The sequence below is a fragment of the Rhododendron vialii genome, chromosome 13a, assembly GCF_030253575.1.
Source record: "Rhododendron vialii isolate Sample 1 chromosome 13a, ASM3025357v1".
In the NCBI taxonomy this organism is placed as follows: Eukaryota; Viridiplantae; Streptophyta; class Magnoliopsida; order Ericales; family Ericaceae; genus Rhododendron; species Rhododendron vialii.
This window is the reverse complement of record NC_080569.1, coordinates 14,034,106-14,053,934: the sequence shown is the minus strand read 5'-3', so window position 1 is coordinate 14,053,934 and position 19,829 is coordinate 14,034,106. Positions and strand designations below refer to the sequence as shown.

Genomic DNA, 19,829 nt, shown 5'->3' with positions numbered 1-19,829 from the left:
TGATCAAAAACGGTATGATCATATTTATCCTTTACTTTTTCCTCTATGTGTAGAGAGAGAAAGTGTGATATTCTTCGGTCTAAAGTGTTCGGGTTAATTTACGAGCATTTAAACTAATTCTTTCTCCGGTCCAAATGAAATGCTATCAACATCGAAACTAGAAAATTCACAAGAGAGTGTGATATTTTCTGTGTTAGTGTGAGTTGCAAAGGAAAAAATCTTCAGTGCCGAGCAGGTACCACGTGGTGTCCGCTAGCGCATCCGAGCCGTTCATTTTGTGTTTGAATGACTCAAATTTGAAGAGAGGAAAAAGAGAGAGAAAGTGTTGGGGGTGAGAGAAGAGAGATAATTTCAATCTGAGCCATCCAAAAGTGTATCAAATGGTTTAGATGCGCCGAGCAGATACCACGCAGGATATACCCGCTCGGCACACCTGTCCTCATATTTCGATAATCAGTTCCCTTGTGTTTGAACATAATTTGCACTTCAGACAATGTGGAATCTGGATACCAACGGATGCACCGTTTTTATTCTTCTTCTCTTTTTTTAATGTATTATTATTATCAATCTCTTTGTTGACATATTCAACTCAAATTTAATTAGTAATTAATATAGAGACCATACAAGTTCATATATGCTAGTTTTGAGGGAGATAATTAATTTATTAATATGAGACAAATTTCAACACTCTCTTTCACCGTTCTTTTCCACCGCTCCATATGAGGCCACTCCGGCCCCACAAAGTACAAAAACAAATCCAAAAATTTTAAAATAGTTTTCAATTTTGCCTTTACGAGCTCAAAAAATATACTTGCCGATATATATTTAAAAAAGAGACAGAATTATAAACTCTTTATACTCGTAGATTGTACAGAGTCACGGATAATGACATGCTTCATTTGATTCCCTTTCTTCTTCTTCTTCTTCTTCTTCTTCTTCTCTCTCTCTACATGTCTCATGTCATGCGCGCCATTCATTCGACTGCCAAACCTTTTACCCACCCCAACCCAGAAATGAACTTTGTAGTGCAAAATGTAAAACAGTTATCCTGCATGTACGTACGTACGTACATTTTAATATATATATATATATATATACTTTCTCCGTCCCATAATATTTGTTCGGTCCGCAAAACGAAGACTACAAAATAATGCATTTCTTTCGAGAAAAAATTTAAATGTTTTTCATAAGTTAAAAGAACTCGTTGAGATCTAGTAAATTGTTGAATTTTTTTTCAATTTTTCTCACAAAAATAGTATTATTTTTACGTCTCCGTTTTGCGGACCGGACAAATATTATGGGACGGAGGGAGTATATATATATATATATATATATATATATATATATATATATATATATATATATATATATATATATATATACAAAAATTATCAAGTGAGGGATCCCTCATTTTTTTAAAATGAGGGACTTTCATTTCCCGATCAAATTTTGAAAATCTGAACCGTTCAATGTGTGCAGAACGTGATTTTAAGGGTCCCCGCGAGAAATCAGCAAAAAAAATGACCGGGAAGGGCTTCATCCGAGCAGTTTTTTTTAACCGTTCAATGAAAACTGCTCGGATGAAGCCCTTCCCGGTCATTTTTTTTGCTGATTTCTCACGGGGACCCTTAAAATCACGTTCTGATCACTTTGAGCGGCTCGGATCATCGAAATTCAATCGGGAAGGGGAGTCTCGCATTTTAAAAATTTAAAATGCGGGATCCCTTACCGGATCCCGACTGATATATATATATATATATATATATATATATATATTTATATATATATTTATATTATACAGTCCGGATCTCCTAAGGATCCCGCACGGCCTTACCGTGCAGGACTCCCCTTTCCCGATCGAATTGCGATGATCCGAGCCGCTCAAAGTGATCAGAACGTGATTTTAAGGGTACTAGCGAGAAATCAGTAAAAAAAAATGATCGGGAAGAGCTTGATCCGAATAGTTTTTTATTGAACTGAGCGGCTCGGATCATCGCAATTCGATCGGGAAAGGGGAGTCCCACACGGTAAGGCCGTGCGGGATCCCTCATTTGATTCCGAGTGTGTGTGTATATATATGTGAGAGATTTTTCAATGCCGAGCGGATGTATCCCACGTGGTACATGTTCGGCGCATCCGAGCCGTCCGATACACTTTTGGATGGCTTGAATTGAAACCATCTCTCTCTCATTTTCTTTCTCCAAATCTGAACCGTACAAAAACAAAATAGACGGCTTAGATGTGCGAACAGGCACCACGTGGTACCTGCTCGGCACTGAAATTTTTTCCTATATATAGGGTCATAACATCAGTATGGACTGGACTGCCAGATTATTAATTATTATTAGTTAGTGGGACCCACACTAATCCCGTAATCCCAACCGTTGCAATGTCATACACTCTATGCTTTGACTGGGTGACGTGCATTATTCCATCTGGTCAAGTCTTTTGCACCCAAGTGGAGAGTACTACTACCTTTTCTGGCTCTATATTTTCCAATTTGAAATCTCGGGTTAATTTGGAGATTTCCAAATGATTTTATAATCGAATATGCATGGTAACGAACTCAACCAAAAAAAAAAAACCTTACACATAAGTAAAAGCAAGAGAACTAAAGATCAATAAATTAACCAATCAAAAACTGAATTGGCCGCGACAACAAAAATAAATGACCATTATATAACCAACACATTCTTCAACTGTATTACAAGCCTGAAAACAGTAGCACTACTAGTCGTGAATAGAATGAGGCGAGCGATAGCCAGTGGAGTGGGCAAATTTGAAAGACAATTACGAGTACTAGAAATAACTTAAACATGTTTTTCTTACTATAATCAGTCCTAGTAGTATTGATACGTATTTAGTTAAATTTGATCACGCTTAACATTTACATGATACAGTATAACAAAGCAACTTTCCTTTTCCTGGCAAACCACACTAATATGGCGTAACTAATACTAATCACAACCAATATAAAAGCACCTATCAGATTTTCCAGCAATGATTCTCAGATTATATATTCTTGGCCAAGAGAAGTGACCGATCAGAGCCAGAGACCTCCAGAGTCTTTGAGGAGAGGGACTAGAGTGCCGTTAATGTGACAAGCCATGACGGTTTCAATGCCGCCCAAGTATTTCCCGGCCACGAAGACCGCCGGAACGGCCTGCTGCCGGCCATCTCCACGGGAGAGGCCGTGGAGAATGGCGTGGATCTCCTGACCGGCCTCGTCGTGGTTGAGCTCGAAGATGGTGGGTCCCACGCCGAGCCCGAAGAGGAGTTGCTTCACCACGTGGCACATGCAGCAGCCGCTGATGGTGAACACCACCACGGCGTTTCCGGCGGCCAGTTTGCGGATACGCTCGTGAGTCGCTTCTGTTTTCCCCGCTCCTTCGCTTCCTTCCATCCGCACACCTGATTGGTTCACTACCTGCATTATGTTGAAACTCTTAGGAGAGAGAGAGAGAGAGAGAGAGAGAAGTGTGAATGTTTGGAGTTGCTGGGCATTTATATGGGGCAACTCAACAGTTAACGTACATAGGTTGGTAATGGAAAGGAGCGAGAGTAGAAGAAGGTTTTAAAGGGGCCGGTCTAGGATATGGAAATTAAAGAAGAAAAATGATGGTGGCTAGTGACTTTTGAACTCCTTTTTCTGAGGGTATCTTCGCTTCAACTGCTTAGTGTTTTCTCTCCTATTGGTTCAACTTCTCCTTTAGGTCAAAATAATCAGAAAGACCAACAACGGCTTTCCAGGGTTAAAATCATGAAAAAATTATTTGACCCAAATTACAAGGATTAATTTCAGAGAGAAGACCTGTAGCTGGTAAAAGGAAGAATTTCGTCGGTCCACCTCCACCTTTAGACTAGTTTAGACGCGCTTACATATATATATATATATATATATATATATATATATATATATATATATATATATATATATAAAAGTGCATGTATATGTATACTAATGAGAAAAATCTTATTGACGGAGTCTCCATAAATAAAATTTACGGAACTTAATGTCGGTCATTTAAAAGTGTTTTGGACAATTTAAATTAAAAAAAATCTATTAGCAGTTATAAATATCTGATCAAAATTTTAAAACAGATCTCAACCATTAATTTTTGAAACAAACCAAGGTCATCGCGCCTCTCCGTGTCAATCTCGTAGAGTCATATGGGAAGAAGATCATGTAAAATAGGTAAAAAAAAAAAAAGGGACACGTACCCGCGACTTTCAAAACTAGTAGTACAGAACTGCTGAAATATGCCAACGATCTTGAAAATTCGCACGGCATCAGTAAATTACCTGAAACATACGGTATTCGACCCACTGCTCAGTGAAGCCTGACGAAGGAGAGATTATTTCGTGCCCTGGCACTGCCATGTGATATCCCACCTCACGCCCTTTTTCCATAGAATGGGGTTTACATACTTGTTTTTTAAGGGTGGAACTAAGAGTATAGAAGTAGGCACGGACCCAAGGGGAGTAACGTGGGGGCACGTGCCCCCATTCGATTTTGTAAAATGAATATTAATAATTTTAGATATCTAAATTATACCCAATAAATTTATGATAATGTTATAATAAAATTACTCTTCATTTTCTTTACGAGAATTTTTGTCTAATCTATTTCTTAGAGTGCGAATTTTCACACAATTTTTTTTGTGCAAACACATCATTTTCTTTATTGTAAGATACAATTTCACATATAATCACAAATTTGTTATTATACCAATGCAAATTGTATTAATTAAGCAATTGTGGACATATGGGGTAAGTTTATTAAATTCTAGATCCATCCATGTATAGAAGCCTAGAAGGATATGTTATAGCTCAAGTCAGCTTGTTTTGGGACCCACACCAAGATGTGTGATGAAAAAAGGTTTTGGAGTATCACATGGCGGTGCCTCAAGTGCATTGAATAATATTTCATGAGAGAGAGAGAGAGGGAGGGGAGTTGCCTGAGCATATGTAGTCCGGTACGTATATTTCAACAGCATAGCTGATCGAGGGAGGAGATCGTACGTACATACGTTCATGGTTGAACCAATTATAATCGTCGAATCCTTTCCGTAGAGCCTAAAGAGGCATCTCTGGAGCCATTTGAGATGGCAATTAGTACGTAAAACCCACTCTGTAATAATTGATGCAATTGGAGATCATTAATTACCAACGGTACTCATGAACTGGTGGTATGGATCACTTTTCTTTAATTCAGTTTTTATTGCACCCATGCATGTGTTACAACCAAATTAAAATTTAAAACAGTAATTTGCGAAAGTTCAAAAAATCCCCACAATTTACTTATCAGGATATTTCTCACCTTCTAATTACATCATTTTATGTGTGAGTAGAAATCAATGGCATGTTTACCAAACTAGGTCCTGCCTCGTGCAAAGCACGAGAATCATGCCCATTGAAGAAAATGTATTTTGTTTTAGGGCAGAGGCTGATGTTCTTGATGGAATGGGGTGGGAATGTTGGAAATGCAGGTTTTAAGGGAATTAAGCAAAAGAATAGAACACGTCTTGATTAAAAGGAATCACACCATATGAACATGAGGCAAAATGTACTCCGTTAGCAAGTGTGATACCAGAGTTCGAGTCTTATTATTAAATATAAAACCGCAACAACGCCAACGCAAACAAACAAACCACACACCCAAACCAAACGCAAATACGGCGAAACAATAGCACAAACTTGTTTTTAAGTCCTTACATCACCCACAAAAAACAGAGGCCTCACACAACGACCCAATCCAAACCCAAAAACAGATCCGGGGGCACAAAAAAACAAGGTGAATAATTCAAAACGCTAAAAGCAGGAACCAGCTATTTAGGGAACCACACAATCCAATCTAAGTTGGGCTACAATCATGGAACTGAAAAGGAATTCATGGAGATCTAAAATAGTTAAACGGAAATACAACAAAATGTGATGAGAAGGAGCTAAATATATTTCTTTTTTCCATATCATTCTCAAATCACATGTTAAAATTTCTAAAATCCATGATCCAAGCACAATATTTGAATATAGATTAGTCTCTTTGTGCTGCTGCTGGTCCAAGGCATATCAGCATTCAAGGAAACCCTGGGTAATTGCCAGAATTTTCTGGCACATCGCTTCATGGTAATGGCGATCAAGAAATACTCAAAAGCTACTGTGCATGTCAAGACATTAGATTAGACCACCATGCACTAAAATGAAAGCATGTTAATCCAGAAAACACTTGAATTAAAGGACAAACGCATCAACAGGAGCTTGAAACAAGCTAATTTAGATCAGCATACTCTACATCGCCAGCAAAGATTTAGGAAACAAAGAGCCATATTGGTAATCAAGGTAGTGACTATAACAAAGATAGGGACACAATCCACAGCTAAAAGTTGATCCTGCCCATGTGTTTTTCCAGAAAACACAAATAAAAGAAATTAAGATGGAGAATATTCAGGAAAATTGGAATTTTCTGTATTCTCTAGATGACATAAAGATGGAAAACACGCAAATGCAAGCAGACAGGGAGAAGCGCCAGCTATTCTTCACAGGAGTTCCCACAAAAATGAAACCTTCCCTCAGTGGGAGTCACAACACACCTACTATCCTATCACATACCCACAGCACAAAAATAGATTTAGCAAGCAAGCACAAAACCAGAAAGTGTAACACCCCAAAACACACCCACCCAAGTTGATGTACAAACGGCAAGCAAGTAAATGCTACACATGGACAAAGCGCAAGAAAGCATATCTCACTTAGCAAAGAGAAGATGGTAATGCAAACAGCTATTATCAACGGCCAATATCAATATTTCTATACATGAATACTTCTATTACCTTTTGTATTCTACTACTATTAGACATAGATTTGATGGGATTTGGGAAGGTGTCATTTGGTTTGCTTGCTAACCAGATCAATGGATCTGCAGCTATACACATTACAATCGTAAGATGCGTTCGATAGATCTATTTTGGCTCTTTTTTTAAAATTGGCACTGCCAAAACCCATCCGTTTTTCCCGAGGAGGACACACACACACTATATACATAGTTTATTGTTTTTCTCAACCGTTTGTTTGTTTTCCCCTCTTGGAGTAACATAAAATCTTGAAAATCTACACAGGAAAACCAAACACACCTAAAAGAAACGTCAACATAAAACCACCGAAGCAAAACAACGCTAAAACTCTGTTAAAGAACATAAGTCTGAACAATCCACCAAAAAACACCAAACTCACAACCACCTTACACGAAATTTCATGAAGTTGAAATCATGCACAGCCGAAAGTACCCAAACCTCAGGGAATAACTCAAACGAATTCAACCCATACAAAAAAAGGTCAATATTTTTTAGCCAAAAGAGTTCTATTTATCATTGGACTTGCTCTAAAGTAAGTCCCTTGTAAGTTTGTAACCAAACGAAGTCTCTTGGAACCCTAGGAACTCTTTTGAGCAAGTCCTAGATATCAAGGAACTCTTTTAGCCCTGTTTGGTGATGTATACAATATGCGAAGTTAATTTATGCAACTTGTTTTTTTGAAACAGCAGCTTCGAACAAAGCAAGAGGCAACATTCCTTTTCTTTTTTTTACGTCTATTTTTGGCTAAACATGCTACTGTAGTACTATGAATGTAATTTTTATGAGTGGGGAAAACAACTTTTTAGAACAACTTACGAAATAATAAAATAAGGAAAAAAGATTCAATTATTGAGAAACTAAGATTGTCTAAACATTCCTTAGGCGCAACAATAACACAAAAGAACTGATCAAGACATACGATAATCACTTAAGTTTCAAGCTACAACTTGCAATCCAATTCTCACTTCTTTACTATCAGAAGACCAGACCTGCTACCTTAAACCATCAGTTCACATTTGAAAAGGTTTATGGAACTATGTGAACATTTGAATGAACCATCCTCAAACTATAATGTATGTAGATGCAGTTGGAATTGAAAATTCTCATCCATACCTCCTGCTTCGTTGCAATCTCCTCTGTCTCCCTCTAACTATATATCGAGTTTTGTTCTGCAGTAAAAAAATCCTCCTCCTCTTGCTTTCCAATCCCTAATGTTTGAATGTGGACTATCCATTTTTTTCCCCGACAACAAAGATATTGGAATCACGGAACTTTGATTATCAGATTGAGTTTTTCATAGAAGTATGGCGGAACGGACCTAAAGGAATTGGATGATCAGAGTGCGTAGGAAAGAATCCACAGCGAAAACGAAAGGTATACCCGAAAGGGCAAGGTGAATATTATTCTGCTGTCAATTTGGAATTTAGGGAATACCATATCTAAGCTGAATTTAAGATTGCAAGGAGCTGAAGACCAAGCCTTTAAGCTCCGGCATTAGACCTTCCAGCAGGTCCCTTTTAGTCAAAAACTGCAACAGATGTATAGTCCTCATCTTAACCACAAAGCCAAACAAGCATATAGTCTTGGTAAGTGGTCTCATGGTAAAGAACTGGAAAAATATACACATTTCTTTTACTGGTCTCATAAGCAACTGTTGCCATGTTCTAAATTGATATAGAAACTTTGTGGTATTTCAGTTACCACAAATATATGAACGGAAACAATGGAGATACCAGACATATAATGGGAAAAACAAAATATTCCAAAGAAGATAATATCCAAATAGCCTCAACCTACGAGTAAATGGGAAAAAAGTAGTCTTAACACTGAAATCAAATTCCTTTCTTACTTCTAGAAAGGACTCTCAACTGTGAATATACATGGAATGAGAAAAAGCTGGGCCAATAGCAAGGCTGGAAACTATAATGTGGACTTAAGAATTACGATCACAGAAATCATAGAAGGGTCCAAAGTCCAAAACCCAATTCCTTTCATAGTTAAACAAGGGAAATTCATCATTACCCAAATCTTAGAAATTCTTAAATTTGGATATTGAAGGGATGGAAAAGAGTTGTTGGCTTGTTGCTAACAGAAGTTGTCAAGTCTACTTTCAAAGTCCACAGTTGAACCAAACAATCAGTTTGTTACTTACTGAAGACCAAGTAAATTCTAATGTCAAAAGCATGAATAGCACAATTCAAAAATGCTATATAAAACTTCGATAACATATTTTCATTTCCAATGTCAGAGGCAAACGCACTTACAGTTCGATTAGGTGGCTTGTCATGGTGTTTCAGATCAGCTAGTGAACCAAACCAACAAAATCCACTTTGATCTGACAGAAATAGGGCAAATTTGAAGTTTTAGATCTACGAACCTATGAAACCACACTTTTTACAAATGCATGTATACTAAAGAGTAAGCGATTATACCTTTCGTCGCCAAAGAACAGGGCTCTGTCACTGTTTTCCAGTATCCCCGCACCCTATTGATCACTGCACAGCGAACATATCTTTCAGAGAAAAAGGAAGAAATAGACATGACAAAGATTAGCCCAACTAATGAGTAAATGATTTTAAAAAAGACCCATTGGAAGCTGTATATCAATGTGTCCCAAGAAAATGCGCCATTGGTGGCTTTACACTTCCATAATAAACTGGTACATCAACAGAGATACAATCTAAAATCGACAATGCGGCACAAAAAATTCATCTTTGCAAGAAAAAACCCGCCACCAAGCACATTATAAGAATTCAAATTGAACCAAAATATGCATACCAAGTAAAAATTTCGTAAAACCAGTCAAAAGTAAGCCTCTCCTACTCCAAATTCTCATAAGGAATTAGGGAATACACACGTACAGTCAGCCACACCAAACAATGTATAGATCTGATAACGACAACTCATGAGTTCCTAATTAGCCTTGCAAAAGGAATGTACCGGCAAGAATGTATTAAAATTATAAGGGATAATCAACACCATGAACCATTCCTACTAAGTAACCCAACAAAATGTTAACTTTTTAATCTGCCTAGTGATCTAATTGATTACCGACCAATGGATCTAATTGATTTTGCCTGAGCTTTAAATAGGAAGTATGTGCTGCTTTCCTAATCAAAAGATAGGAGAGCAACCTATTTCAACAAATGAATTTGGAAACTTAGAGAACCCTATATTTCAACAATGTCAGCTTCTAGAATTGATGAATGGACAAAAGATCCAATGTATAGCTCTAGCGAGGCTCTCGTGTACAAGTACTGAACTATGGAAATTAAACCTGCAAAATTGAAATATGGTTGATCAACATCCTTAATGAATGTTGCAGGGTAAGGAAAAATAATAATTAATGAATGGACATTGAGGAAATTGAAAAAAATGAAGTACAAACAAAATTTTTAAGATAAGGAAAAAATAAAAATTCCACTCAAACACAAAAAGAGAGCACGAAAGAGAGAAGCTGATACCACAATTAGAAACCGGAGGAGCATGGGGTGGTCTGTTGTCCTGTCGACACCAGAAACCCCAACCGGTGACATGAGTTTTGAAGATGGCATCCTCCAATCGAGACCAGTTGAGCTCTGTGCACAACTGCTTGTCGAAATCTTTTGGAAACTCTTCTCTGTCCACAATGCTACCAAGGCCCTGATCAATCAAATCGTAATCTATAATTACGGCTTTCGAAGATTGGGGCTTTCAACAATTATGGCATTCGATGAAATCCAAACCCAACCTACTCGGAGATTGGGGGATTTCACATCTATTGGAACAATATACCCAATGCTATTTATAGGAACCCCAAAATTACGGATTATCAAAATCCAAAGAAACCCCAATCAGTAGGACCATGGCATACAACAATAGTTTTGGTAATTAATATAAAAAAAAAAAACCTTTTCTTACCCTGAACCTCAGCACTTCGACCCAGACTTTAAGATTACATACACCGACCGACAGGGTTCGACATCGAGACCACGCCAGGAAACCGATCACCTGTGGGGTGGCGTCGGTGAGGGCTCCGGTGGTGGTCGGTGGTGGATCTATCGTCTGCGTCGGTGCATTGACGAGAGAGAGTGCACGCGATTTGTGATGAGATCGTGCGGCCATGGTAGTCGTCATCTCACAGAAGATTCAAGAGAGAGACAGTGATGGAGTAAAGGACGAAAGCGGAGGCAACCACGGAGAAACTGCAAATCGTCCAAGAACTCCTCCCTCCCTCTCTCTCGCTGTTCTCCTCTGTGAACCAGAGAAGACGAAGGAAAGGACTGGGGGGAGACGCGGCCTAATAACGTTCACGAATTCCGGATCAAACCAAAAAGACGGAAATACCCACCTCCCTAAGTGGGCACTGTTTGCAATCGAGGGGCAAATGTGTCCTGTTTTGGCATCCCTGGGCAATCCGTAAAATGGACGAAATCAAAAGGTAAATTGGTCCGAAATCGAAAAATTGCACTCCGAAACCTTTGTTCTTTTTATATAACTAGGTTGTTAGCAACGTGCTACGCACGTTTGGTCTTGGTTGTCGGTTTAATAATCAAATGTACTTGGCCTTTATTGTTTAATTTTTGGGTCATTTAGGTTGATTTTGGAAATTGTTGTAAAACAAGGGCATATTACGAATAATCTTTTTGAGGTTTCTTCGTTTGGTAGATGACCGTGTCAAGTACCCACTATGGAAAACAAATAAAGGAGAAGTAAAAAATTGCAATAAGTTCCACAAAATCCTACAACAACCGTGACTTTAAGTACAATCAGTTCCACACGAGCCAGAAAAACTGAAACTCCAAAGTAACTAAATCCTTTCTGCTAAGCTTCCTCCAAAATCCAGTCCTACGACTCATGCATACCTACACACATCAAACAAATACTATTACAATAACCAATCTGTGACAGCTTGAAAATACTACTTCAACTTCCTAGTACTGAATGATTTTGGTGCAGCAAGTCAGGAACGAGGGTATATGGACAAGAGACACGGACAAGAAACAGCAACTAAGCAAGAGAGACACATTTCCCAGCATGAAAACCTCCGATAAGCAATTGTCAAACCCAATAGGTGGCTTCAAACCATAGTCCAAGCCCTATGCTTACAATTTATGCAGGTATCAACATTCAACAAATAAAGTTAATCTACAGCTGATTGCCTGATTATAAACTTGATACTGTGACTTGGATTACCAAGGACGAAAGTAATAAATAATAAGTCAAAATTTTAATTCGTGTCGTAAATGTTCCCTTAAAACATCATAGTATTACTATGAATACAATGTTAACTCAATTATGGCCTCGATTATGGCCTCGAATCAAATAGCAGTCAGTGGTCACAGAGTAAATACCACTTGGAAATTGGAATAAGTGGAGAAAACATAGATTCCTCAATGCCTCGTGCAGTTTAAACAAAACAAGATTAAGGCCATATCTTCTCATTAACCATATAACTAACCTTTGTCCACGTCTCTCGAACATTTTCCAGCACCATGTTGCAATGCCGATCAAATGCTCTGACGCATCCCAGAAGCTTCTTCTTGTTCCTGCAGTTGATAATCGTAAAAAATAGGGCATAGCAAAAATTAAAGTTAGGTAGTGTATATAAACAAACACACAAACATAAACAAACATCAACACACACTCAATGCATGAAGGAATTGTAGCCCAATAGCCTGTACGCCAGGAAGTTCGAAGATGCTGAAATCACAAACTCAACATGGCCATTAATTTTGACGTTCACAACACCAAAGCCCCCGTACAAGCAGTAGCAATAATATAGACGCATTAAAGGCACGAATTTAAAGCCGGAGAACGCAAAAGTCCTCGTCCAGCAATGTCAGCATCGTTCGTAGCCATACTCGAAAACCTTCCAAAAATTGGTCATTATGGACACTGCAAACTATGTCACTAATAGAACTGATTTTAACAAATTGTCAATCGGAGATTTTATTGCATTATTCGGACATACCTATTCTCAATTGGCGACACAGGAAACTGAATCATCTCGAACGACAAGCCTCGCGTTTTCTTTGAGCTTTCCTACCTCGATTGCTAAAGATTTGTTGTCAATCTTGTCATCGACATGGTCGAGTCTTCAATTCCTTCGAAATCGTAACTGAGCAGGTGGGTACATGATCGGTACATAGATATACATGGAAGAATAACAATTATAAGTTGCCCTGTGTTAAGTTTCTAGTGCTTTCTTACACCACTGCCCTGCAAATTAAAATATGTACTTATTGGTTTACACATTTCTGAAATCTATCTTTGAGATTTCATGTCAATAATACTTTGACTCATAGAACCATGAAACAATAATTATGATGTCAAGGGACAAATTATACTTGAGTTTCTATTGGTACATCAAAACAGGTATGCAGAACAACAAACAGACTTTAAAATAAGCACAAAGGAAAAAATGGAACCCAAGATTGAGTATGCAGAACTCAAAAGGAACATCCACCTTTATCTGTTTTGTCTGTATTTTACATTGATTCGGTTGAGAAGGTAGATTACATCAACTTCATGAACCGTATTTTTACCTTCAATTGATACCCTCGGATAGATGGTATTGCGTTCAACTACCACTTGTACTCCTGGTGTGACAAGGAGGACAGTGGAGAATCCTTCACTTTCAACTCAAATTCACTGTATTCACCCAAAAAAAATTTAAAACTCAAATTCACTGAATCCAATTAGAAACTTGATTATGAATTTGATGTTTTTCGTTATTCGGGTAAATGGATATAGTCCTTGGTTCCTTACTGATCATTTATTTTGCACTTTGCTAAGAGCTAAAGCCAAAAGCAAACTTCTTCTCAATACAATGAGCAGGTGCACTCACAACCCTTCTTAGCAAAGATTAAAGAATGAAGGTTGAGGTCCATCCGAGTACTAACAACTAAGACATCACCACACACCAACTTATCTGCAGTGCATCAACAAACGTACTCCGGCCTTCATCCTTGAAGTGTCCACCACCTAAGCATACTAAAATTCTGCCCACAGATCATTAGCAAAACATATATCGATTTTCTTCAGTTTGTCTACTTAACACTACACAAACCAACTACACTTATGGACATCATGTAGAATTAAATCCATAATCAACATGATGTTACAGGTCTAAACTCGATTTCTACCTATTTTTCCTTATTCTTTTCTGATTTCCTTTATTACTCACACATTGCACATAATTTTTCTCCCTTTTCTCTAGAACCCAACACGACAAAATCATTTTCTCCAGATTTTTCTTACTTGAATTTCCAGAAACAAACTTTCTTCCTTTGACTATCACATGTTCTAATAATCATTCAGCACACAAATCAACCCATAACGAAAAAACTGGGGAGAAAACAGAAGGAAATACCCCTAAATGATACAAAGTCAGTAGAGAAACAATTACCTTAGCACAAGCCGTGAATTAAAACTACACCAAATCGATTTCTGCTTCCTTTTAACACTTGATAGAAACTTAAACAGCTCATAAATGAAAGCACAAAAAGAAAACCCAATTGAGATTAAAAAAGAAAAACAGACAAAGACAATAATTACTAAAAAGAGTACCGTTAATGCTGGATATACAAGTCTACTGGAAATTTAAACTCTCCAGTAAATTTATGCAGGCAATGGTATCCTTTAACTTACAGCAACAAGTCACCCAGTATCACAGAGCACAACTGATTCCAAAGCGCCATGGAAGTTTGTAAACAAAACAGCTTTCAGAGCCGGGAGCCCTAGCAAACAAACAGGCTAGAAACAGAATATTCAATCTGGGGATGTGATTTCACGATAGTTTCACCATCCACTTTGTTACAGGTTCTTTGAAGTCTTATCTATTGTGGGCACGCGCCCCCGAAAGTTCCATTTGTGAGATCGGGCGCGGCCCCTTTTTGTTTTTGGAAAAGCGCGGCGAAACGCCTCGATTCAGAGTCGCTACTCGGGTTTTAGCGGTGAAAGCACCCAAGGAACCGAACTCGAAAACGTTTGCCACGTTTGTTTGATTTTGAAAAGGCATAGACCGGTCCGTCGTCACCTTCGATATCTGAGGTTCGGGAGCCTTGTTACGATAGGGGAAGGGTTTTATGGCACCCCTCTCGCCCAATCCGGAGATCGGTCTCTACTCGGGCATTTTATAAAACGTTTGCATTTCTCTCTCATTTGATCATTTTTTAGCCAGTTCGGGCGGGGGAACAGATAATGGGGATTAAAGCATTATAACAAGTTGTGATTTACGTGACAAAATGTTTATGAATGGCTTGATTGCAATGCTAAATATAGATTGAGAACAAGCACTGAGCAAACTGGACAAATTGCAGTACGCTGTCCCGCAGGGGCGTGAGCAAGTTCTACCAGCATGCACTGGCCAAGCCACTGCATGTTGATTTGACTTGCGCACGCCACAAGGAGACTGGCGTACTCCACTCATCTAATTTCACAGTCTTTGTTTGCAACCCTCTGGGCTCTGGAAAAGGACCAGCGCACACCCAGGACAAACCATGCAGTTAAATAAGCAGGATATATATATTTACAGACAGCTGGGATGGCTTGAAGCCATGAACATAGACAAGAAACCCCCTAAACAGAGTGGGGACAGAAAAGAGGCCAAAACTGAACTAAGATGCAAGGGCCCACTGGATCCTAGCTTTAATTGCCGTACGCCAGTCATGGACTGCCGTACGCACGTTTGACCCTAATCCAGTGCTTGGCTTTTACATCATCTGGGCTCTGGAACATGACCAGAAGGGTCCCAGAGGCCTTCCAAACAGAAAAAGAATAGGCAATAACCTTTGTATCTCAACAGTTCTAAACATACAGAAAGCAATAAACCGGTTATTTAGCATGCAAGGGTGATTGACATAAAGATAGAACAAAAGGAATGACGATCCATGATCCCCACGCCAGTTGTGCTCGTACTGCCAAAACTGGCGTACGGCATAGGGTTACTGGCGTGCGCCATGTTCGATCCGATACGATCGTCGTATTTTACCAGTTTGAGGCCAGGACTAGTATTACTTACTAGCCTGGGCCTCACTGGTTCCCCTCAGGGGCCAAAAATAGAAAGGGACACAAAGGTGGTATACCTTTTTGTTTGAGGATTGAAGGTGGTATTGAACCTTAAAGCTTGGAGATGGAGGTTTGATGGTGACTGGGTGACAGTGGGATGTATGGAAGTGGACTGCTTTCTTTTCTCTTTCAATGGAAGAAAAAGAAATGGAGGGCAAGAAAGAAGGAAGGAGAGAGCTTCTTCTTCTTAATGAGGCCAACCCCTTGCAAATGAATGCAAGGGGGGTATTTATAGGGGAGAGAGAGACTGATATCAGTCTGGTCTAGGGCCTTGTTTGGCTGGTTAAGGCAAGGTTGGAGCCTCCCATGCATTAAATGCATGGGACTTGCCTTGATGGGGGGTGTAGGAGAGAGAGGGAACGTCTCTGCCGAGAGTAATCATCAGGGACGCTGTAGCCGACATCAGGGTGGCACAAAAGTCCCGCCCAAGTTGCTGAATAAAGTTGATTTGACTGGATTTGACTGGCGTGCGCCAGTAAAAGCTGGGCCACTGGTCGATGACTGACACGTGGCAGGTGACTGGCGTACGCCTCCAGGACACTGGCGTATGCCAATTGGGTTTTGCTGGGGCTGTTTGGCTCTGGTTTGAAGGGTTCGATATGGGCTTGAAAGAGGTTAAGGGCGCTAAAAGCTCAACCACACCTTGGTCCTTAAACTGTTTTCGACTAAAATCATCATTGGGGAGATAAAAAGATCGATAAATAACGTTATCTGGACAGTCCAGAATGGGGTGTCTACAGAAGCCCCCCTTTGACGGCACTTGGTGCACCATTGATTGGAGACAAGTAACGTCAAAGGTTTCCTAGACACCCTCTTCAAGGCTATCCAGAATGCAAGAATTTTGAAGACCTGTTTGATTCAACGTCGGGGCGGATAGACCGCTGCTTCACTGTCACAGAAATGTGGACTCTCCTGGGGAATGATCCTTTTGCAAAAGCATCGACTCTGTTGGGGAAAGCAAATGGTGGGACGGATAGATCGTCTTTGATTTGAAATTGGACGGATAGATCGTCGTTGATTTGATTTTGGACGAGTGGATCGTCGTTGATTTGAATTTGGACGAGTGGATCGTCGTTGATTTGAATTTGGACGGATAGATCGTCGTTGATTTGAATTTGGACGGATAGATCGTCGTTGATTTGAATTTGGACAGATAGATCGTCGTTGATTTGAAATTGGACGGATAGATCGTCGTTGATTTGAAATTGGACGGACCTCTGCTTGGGGATGGGTCCAGAGCTTCCCAGAACAAGTCGGACTTTCATTTGAGGATGAATTTCAGCACGGGATATGGATTGGGCCTGAGGCCCACAAAGTACTGGCGTACGGTACAAACAACTGGCGTGCGCCACTTTTTTTCGAAAGATCCAAGCCCAGACCCGGCCCAGATCCGGCCCAATCGTCCCATACGTCGTATAATCTTCTGAACCAGTGCACAAACTGTTCTCAGTTGGTTTTGAACTTCGAAATCCCTCCAAGTCTCCCAAAATCTCAAAAACTCTTCAATCCCTCACCCAATCTCCCATTCTCTACCGTTTATTGGCCCGAAACAGTGTAACCATGGCGGAGCCCGGTGAAGGTGGTGGCAATGGCGGCAATGGGGAAGAAGGAAGGCAATCAAGGGCCGAAATCGAGGCCTCGGGGCCACGAATCGACGATCAACCGTCAGAAGGGGCCGCGTCGAGCACCGGTACAGAAGGTATAGGGGGCAACGTCGGTAATGGCGGCCATGCAGCGGAGGTGGGTGACAGCGACAGGCGGCGTACGCCAGGGTTGGTGGGGCGTACGCCAGGTGTTACTGGGCCAGTGGGCCCACAGGTTCGTCGTCTGGATGCGAGGAGTGGCGTAGAAGGTGTGGTGATCACGGGCTTGGGATCGGCAGGGGCCGGCGGCAGTAGTAGCCATGGTGGTGGTGATGATGGTGGTCGACCGGAGACACCGGTGATAGATCCGGCGAGGGGCAAGGGTCCCGTGGTTGAGGGGGGCGCATCCGGAGAGGTACCCGTGGAGGAGGTGGAGTTCAGGCCTGCAGTAGGGTCTTCGGCACACGTACCCATCACTCGAGGGGATTTTGCCGAATTTGTGTCCGAGGAGGAACTTGGCCGGTTGCTCCAGGAGAATCCGGGGGTGGTGGCTGCTGTGTTGGCTGCGCGGGAGGACAGGGCCCGGCAGGTCGAGAGGGCACAGGAGGAGGAGCGCTTGAGGGAGGAGGCCGAGAGGGCCAGGGCCGAGGAGGAGGCCTTTCCGAGCGAGACCGAGGCAGCGGAGGAGGCTCAGGGGGAGGTGTGGTCCTTTGAGCGAGCGGTGACGCTCGCAGAGTCCGCACGGCTGGCACCCCGTGCTAAGTTTGACGCGGCCACCTATGCCTTGCCCGAGCCACACGTGTTCATTCCGTCTGGGGTTGATAGCCTGGCACCTTTGAGGGAGAGCTACGACGCAGAGCTTGTTCTGAGAGACCCTCAGAGACACCTGTCCGTGAACTGGGCGCAGGTATTCCTTTGAACCTTTTCTTTGATATGCATGTCTTGTCATTTGAATCCAAATGTAGTTTTGAACTGTCGTAGCTTAGTTCGCAATGCCTGTTGACTATAACCCTGAACTGTAACTTGATAGAGAAAGTAGAACCTCGAATAGCGTACCTCGACTTTTGAAACTTAACTTGAATGATAGAACACTTGAAGTAGTTGAATCGACCTGTAGGATGCCCAATGACTTCGACAAAACGGTTAGTGCCAAACTCGAATCGACCATAAGTGGCTTTGCCTTGATAGGGTTGTCTTTTGAACTTGAGCTCGATTGGATAAACTTGAGAAAAGAGAGGCCCTGTAGCTCGGAACCTGACTAAGAAATACCTTTGAATTGATTCGACTGATAGCAGAACGGGATAGGAGAATACAAGTGCCCGGTAGCTTTGTTCGACCTTTATGATACCTGTTTCGACTGTAGAGTTACTCTTTGATATTCTGAATTCGACTAACTGTTTGAATTGCAATTATTGATAAAACTCTTTCTGCTGTCTGTCTTTGTTGTGCAGAGGGGGGCGGCCAGCACTCGAGGCCACGGAGGTCCAGCGAGCTCGCTTGAGTTGTACAGGAGCTTGCCCGAGCGAGTCAGGGCCTTGGTTGACGCTGCAGGGTTCCGGCCGTTTATCCTTACTCTGACGGCCGTGAAGAGCGATCACGCTCTGCTGACAGCATTGGCCGAGAGGTGGTGGGATTCCTCAAATACCTTTCACTTGCCGATTGGGGAGATGACGGTGACCCCGTCTGACTTTGCAGCGCTCACGGGCTTGAGGGTAGGTGGAGAGCCTATCCCGTTTGACTCAGAGATTTACAGGGATCCCGAGGCTCTGGCGTGGTTTTTGGGGCAGGCGCCGGCGGGTGAGGCGGAGACCGTCCATTATGACCAGTTTAAGCGGTATTTGCACGGGAGGGAGCCGGAGTCAGACTTGGAGGCGGAGCAGATGGCGAGGGCCTACTTGTTGTACTTGTTCGGGGCTACCTTGTACCCGAACAAACGATCCACGGTGCACCTGTCCTACTTGCCGGCCCTCCATGATTTAGGCGCAGCTTCGAGGTTTGACTGGGGAGGAGCAGCTCTGGGTGCCTGCTATAGTTTCATGGGAGAGTTCTCGCGCGGAAAGAAGGCGACGGCCGGCTACTGGAGAGTGTGGGAGGTAATAAACACAGCTTGCATTTCATTTCCCTGCTTTCTCTTTCTCGCACTTGTCTTAAATTCGCCTATGAACTGTATTCTGACGCTTTGATTGACTGACCATTTGCAGCTGTGGGCCTATGAAGTGCTGAAGATGTACCCGCCGGAGAATAAGTGCCCGAATCTGAGGATGCTCCCTCGTGCCATGATCTGGGGTCCCATGTACAGCGGCAAGAAGAAGTCGAGAGGGAGCCTCCTAGCCTTCCGGTCGTA

General features: G+C 41.4%; 2 protein-coding genes and 1 long non-coding RNA gene across 9 annotated transcripts; all 3 read right to left on the bottom strand.

Moving 5' to 3' along the window:
• Positions 1-2,756: 2,756 nt before the first annotated feature.
• On the bottom strand, positions 2,757-3,444 carry LOC131314473 (glutaredoxin-C9-like). Its single transcript, XM_058343113.1, has one exon. The coding sequence runs from the start codon at positions 3,431-3,433 to the stop codon at positions 3,044-3,046; it is 390 nt and encodes a 129-aa protein (XP_058199096.1). The 5' UTR covers positions 3,434-3,444; the 3' UTR covers positions 2,757-3,043.
• Positions 3,445-5,666: 2,222 nt separating this feature from the next.
• On the bottom strand, positions 5,667-11,112 carry LOC131313729 (uncharacterized). 3 transcript variants are annotated; one of them, XM_058342208.1, is made up of 5 exons: positions 10,752-11,112; positions 10,316-10,493; positions 9,284-9,346; positions 9,116-9,186; positions 5,667-6,157 (listed from the first exon to the last, which is right to left on the bottom strand). In XM_058342208.1, exons 1-5 carry the CDS (start codon positions 10,965-10,967, stop codon positions 6,155-6,157), a joined length of 531 nt encoding a protein of 176 aa, XP_058198191.1. In that variant the 5' UTR covers positions 10,968-11,112; the 3' UTR covers positions 5,667-6,154. The 3 variants fall into 3 exon arrangements, with proteins under 3 accessions (XP_058198191.1, XP_058198190.1, XP_058198189.1); XM_058342207.1 differs by having other exon boundaries at positions 5,667-6,598; positions 10,752-11,106; XM_058342206.1 differs by having other exon boundaries at positions 5,667-9,186; positions 10,752-11,106.
• Positions 11,113-11,532: 420 nt separating this feature from the next.
• LOC131313732 (uncharacterized) lies at positions 11,533-14,670 on the bottom strand. Of its 5 annotated transcripts, XR_009196289.1 has the most exons (5): positions 14,242-14,670; positions 12,805-12,951; positions 12,292-12,379; positions 11,696-11,929; positions 11,533-11,663 (listed from the first exon to the last, which is right to left on the bottom strand). It is a non-coding gene; the product is annotated as an uncharacterized LOC131313732 (long non-coding RNA). The 5 variants fall into 5 exon arrangements; XR_009196287.1 differs by lacking the exon at positions 11,696-11,929 and having other exon boundaries at positions 11,533-11,695; XR_009196286.1 differs by lacking the exons at positions 11,696-11,929; positions 12,805-12,951 and having other exon boundaries at positions 11,533-11,695.
• Between the last annotated feature and the right edge of the window lie 5,159 nt (positions 14,671-19,829).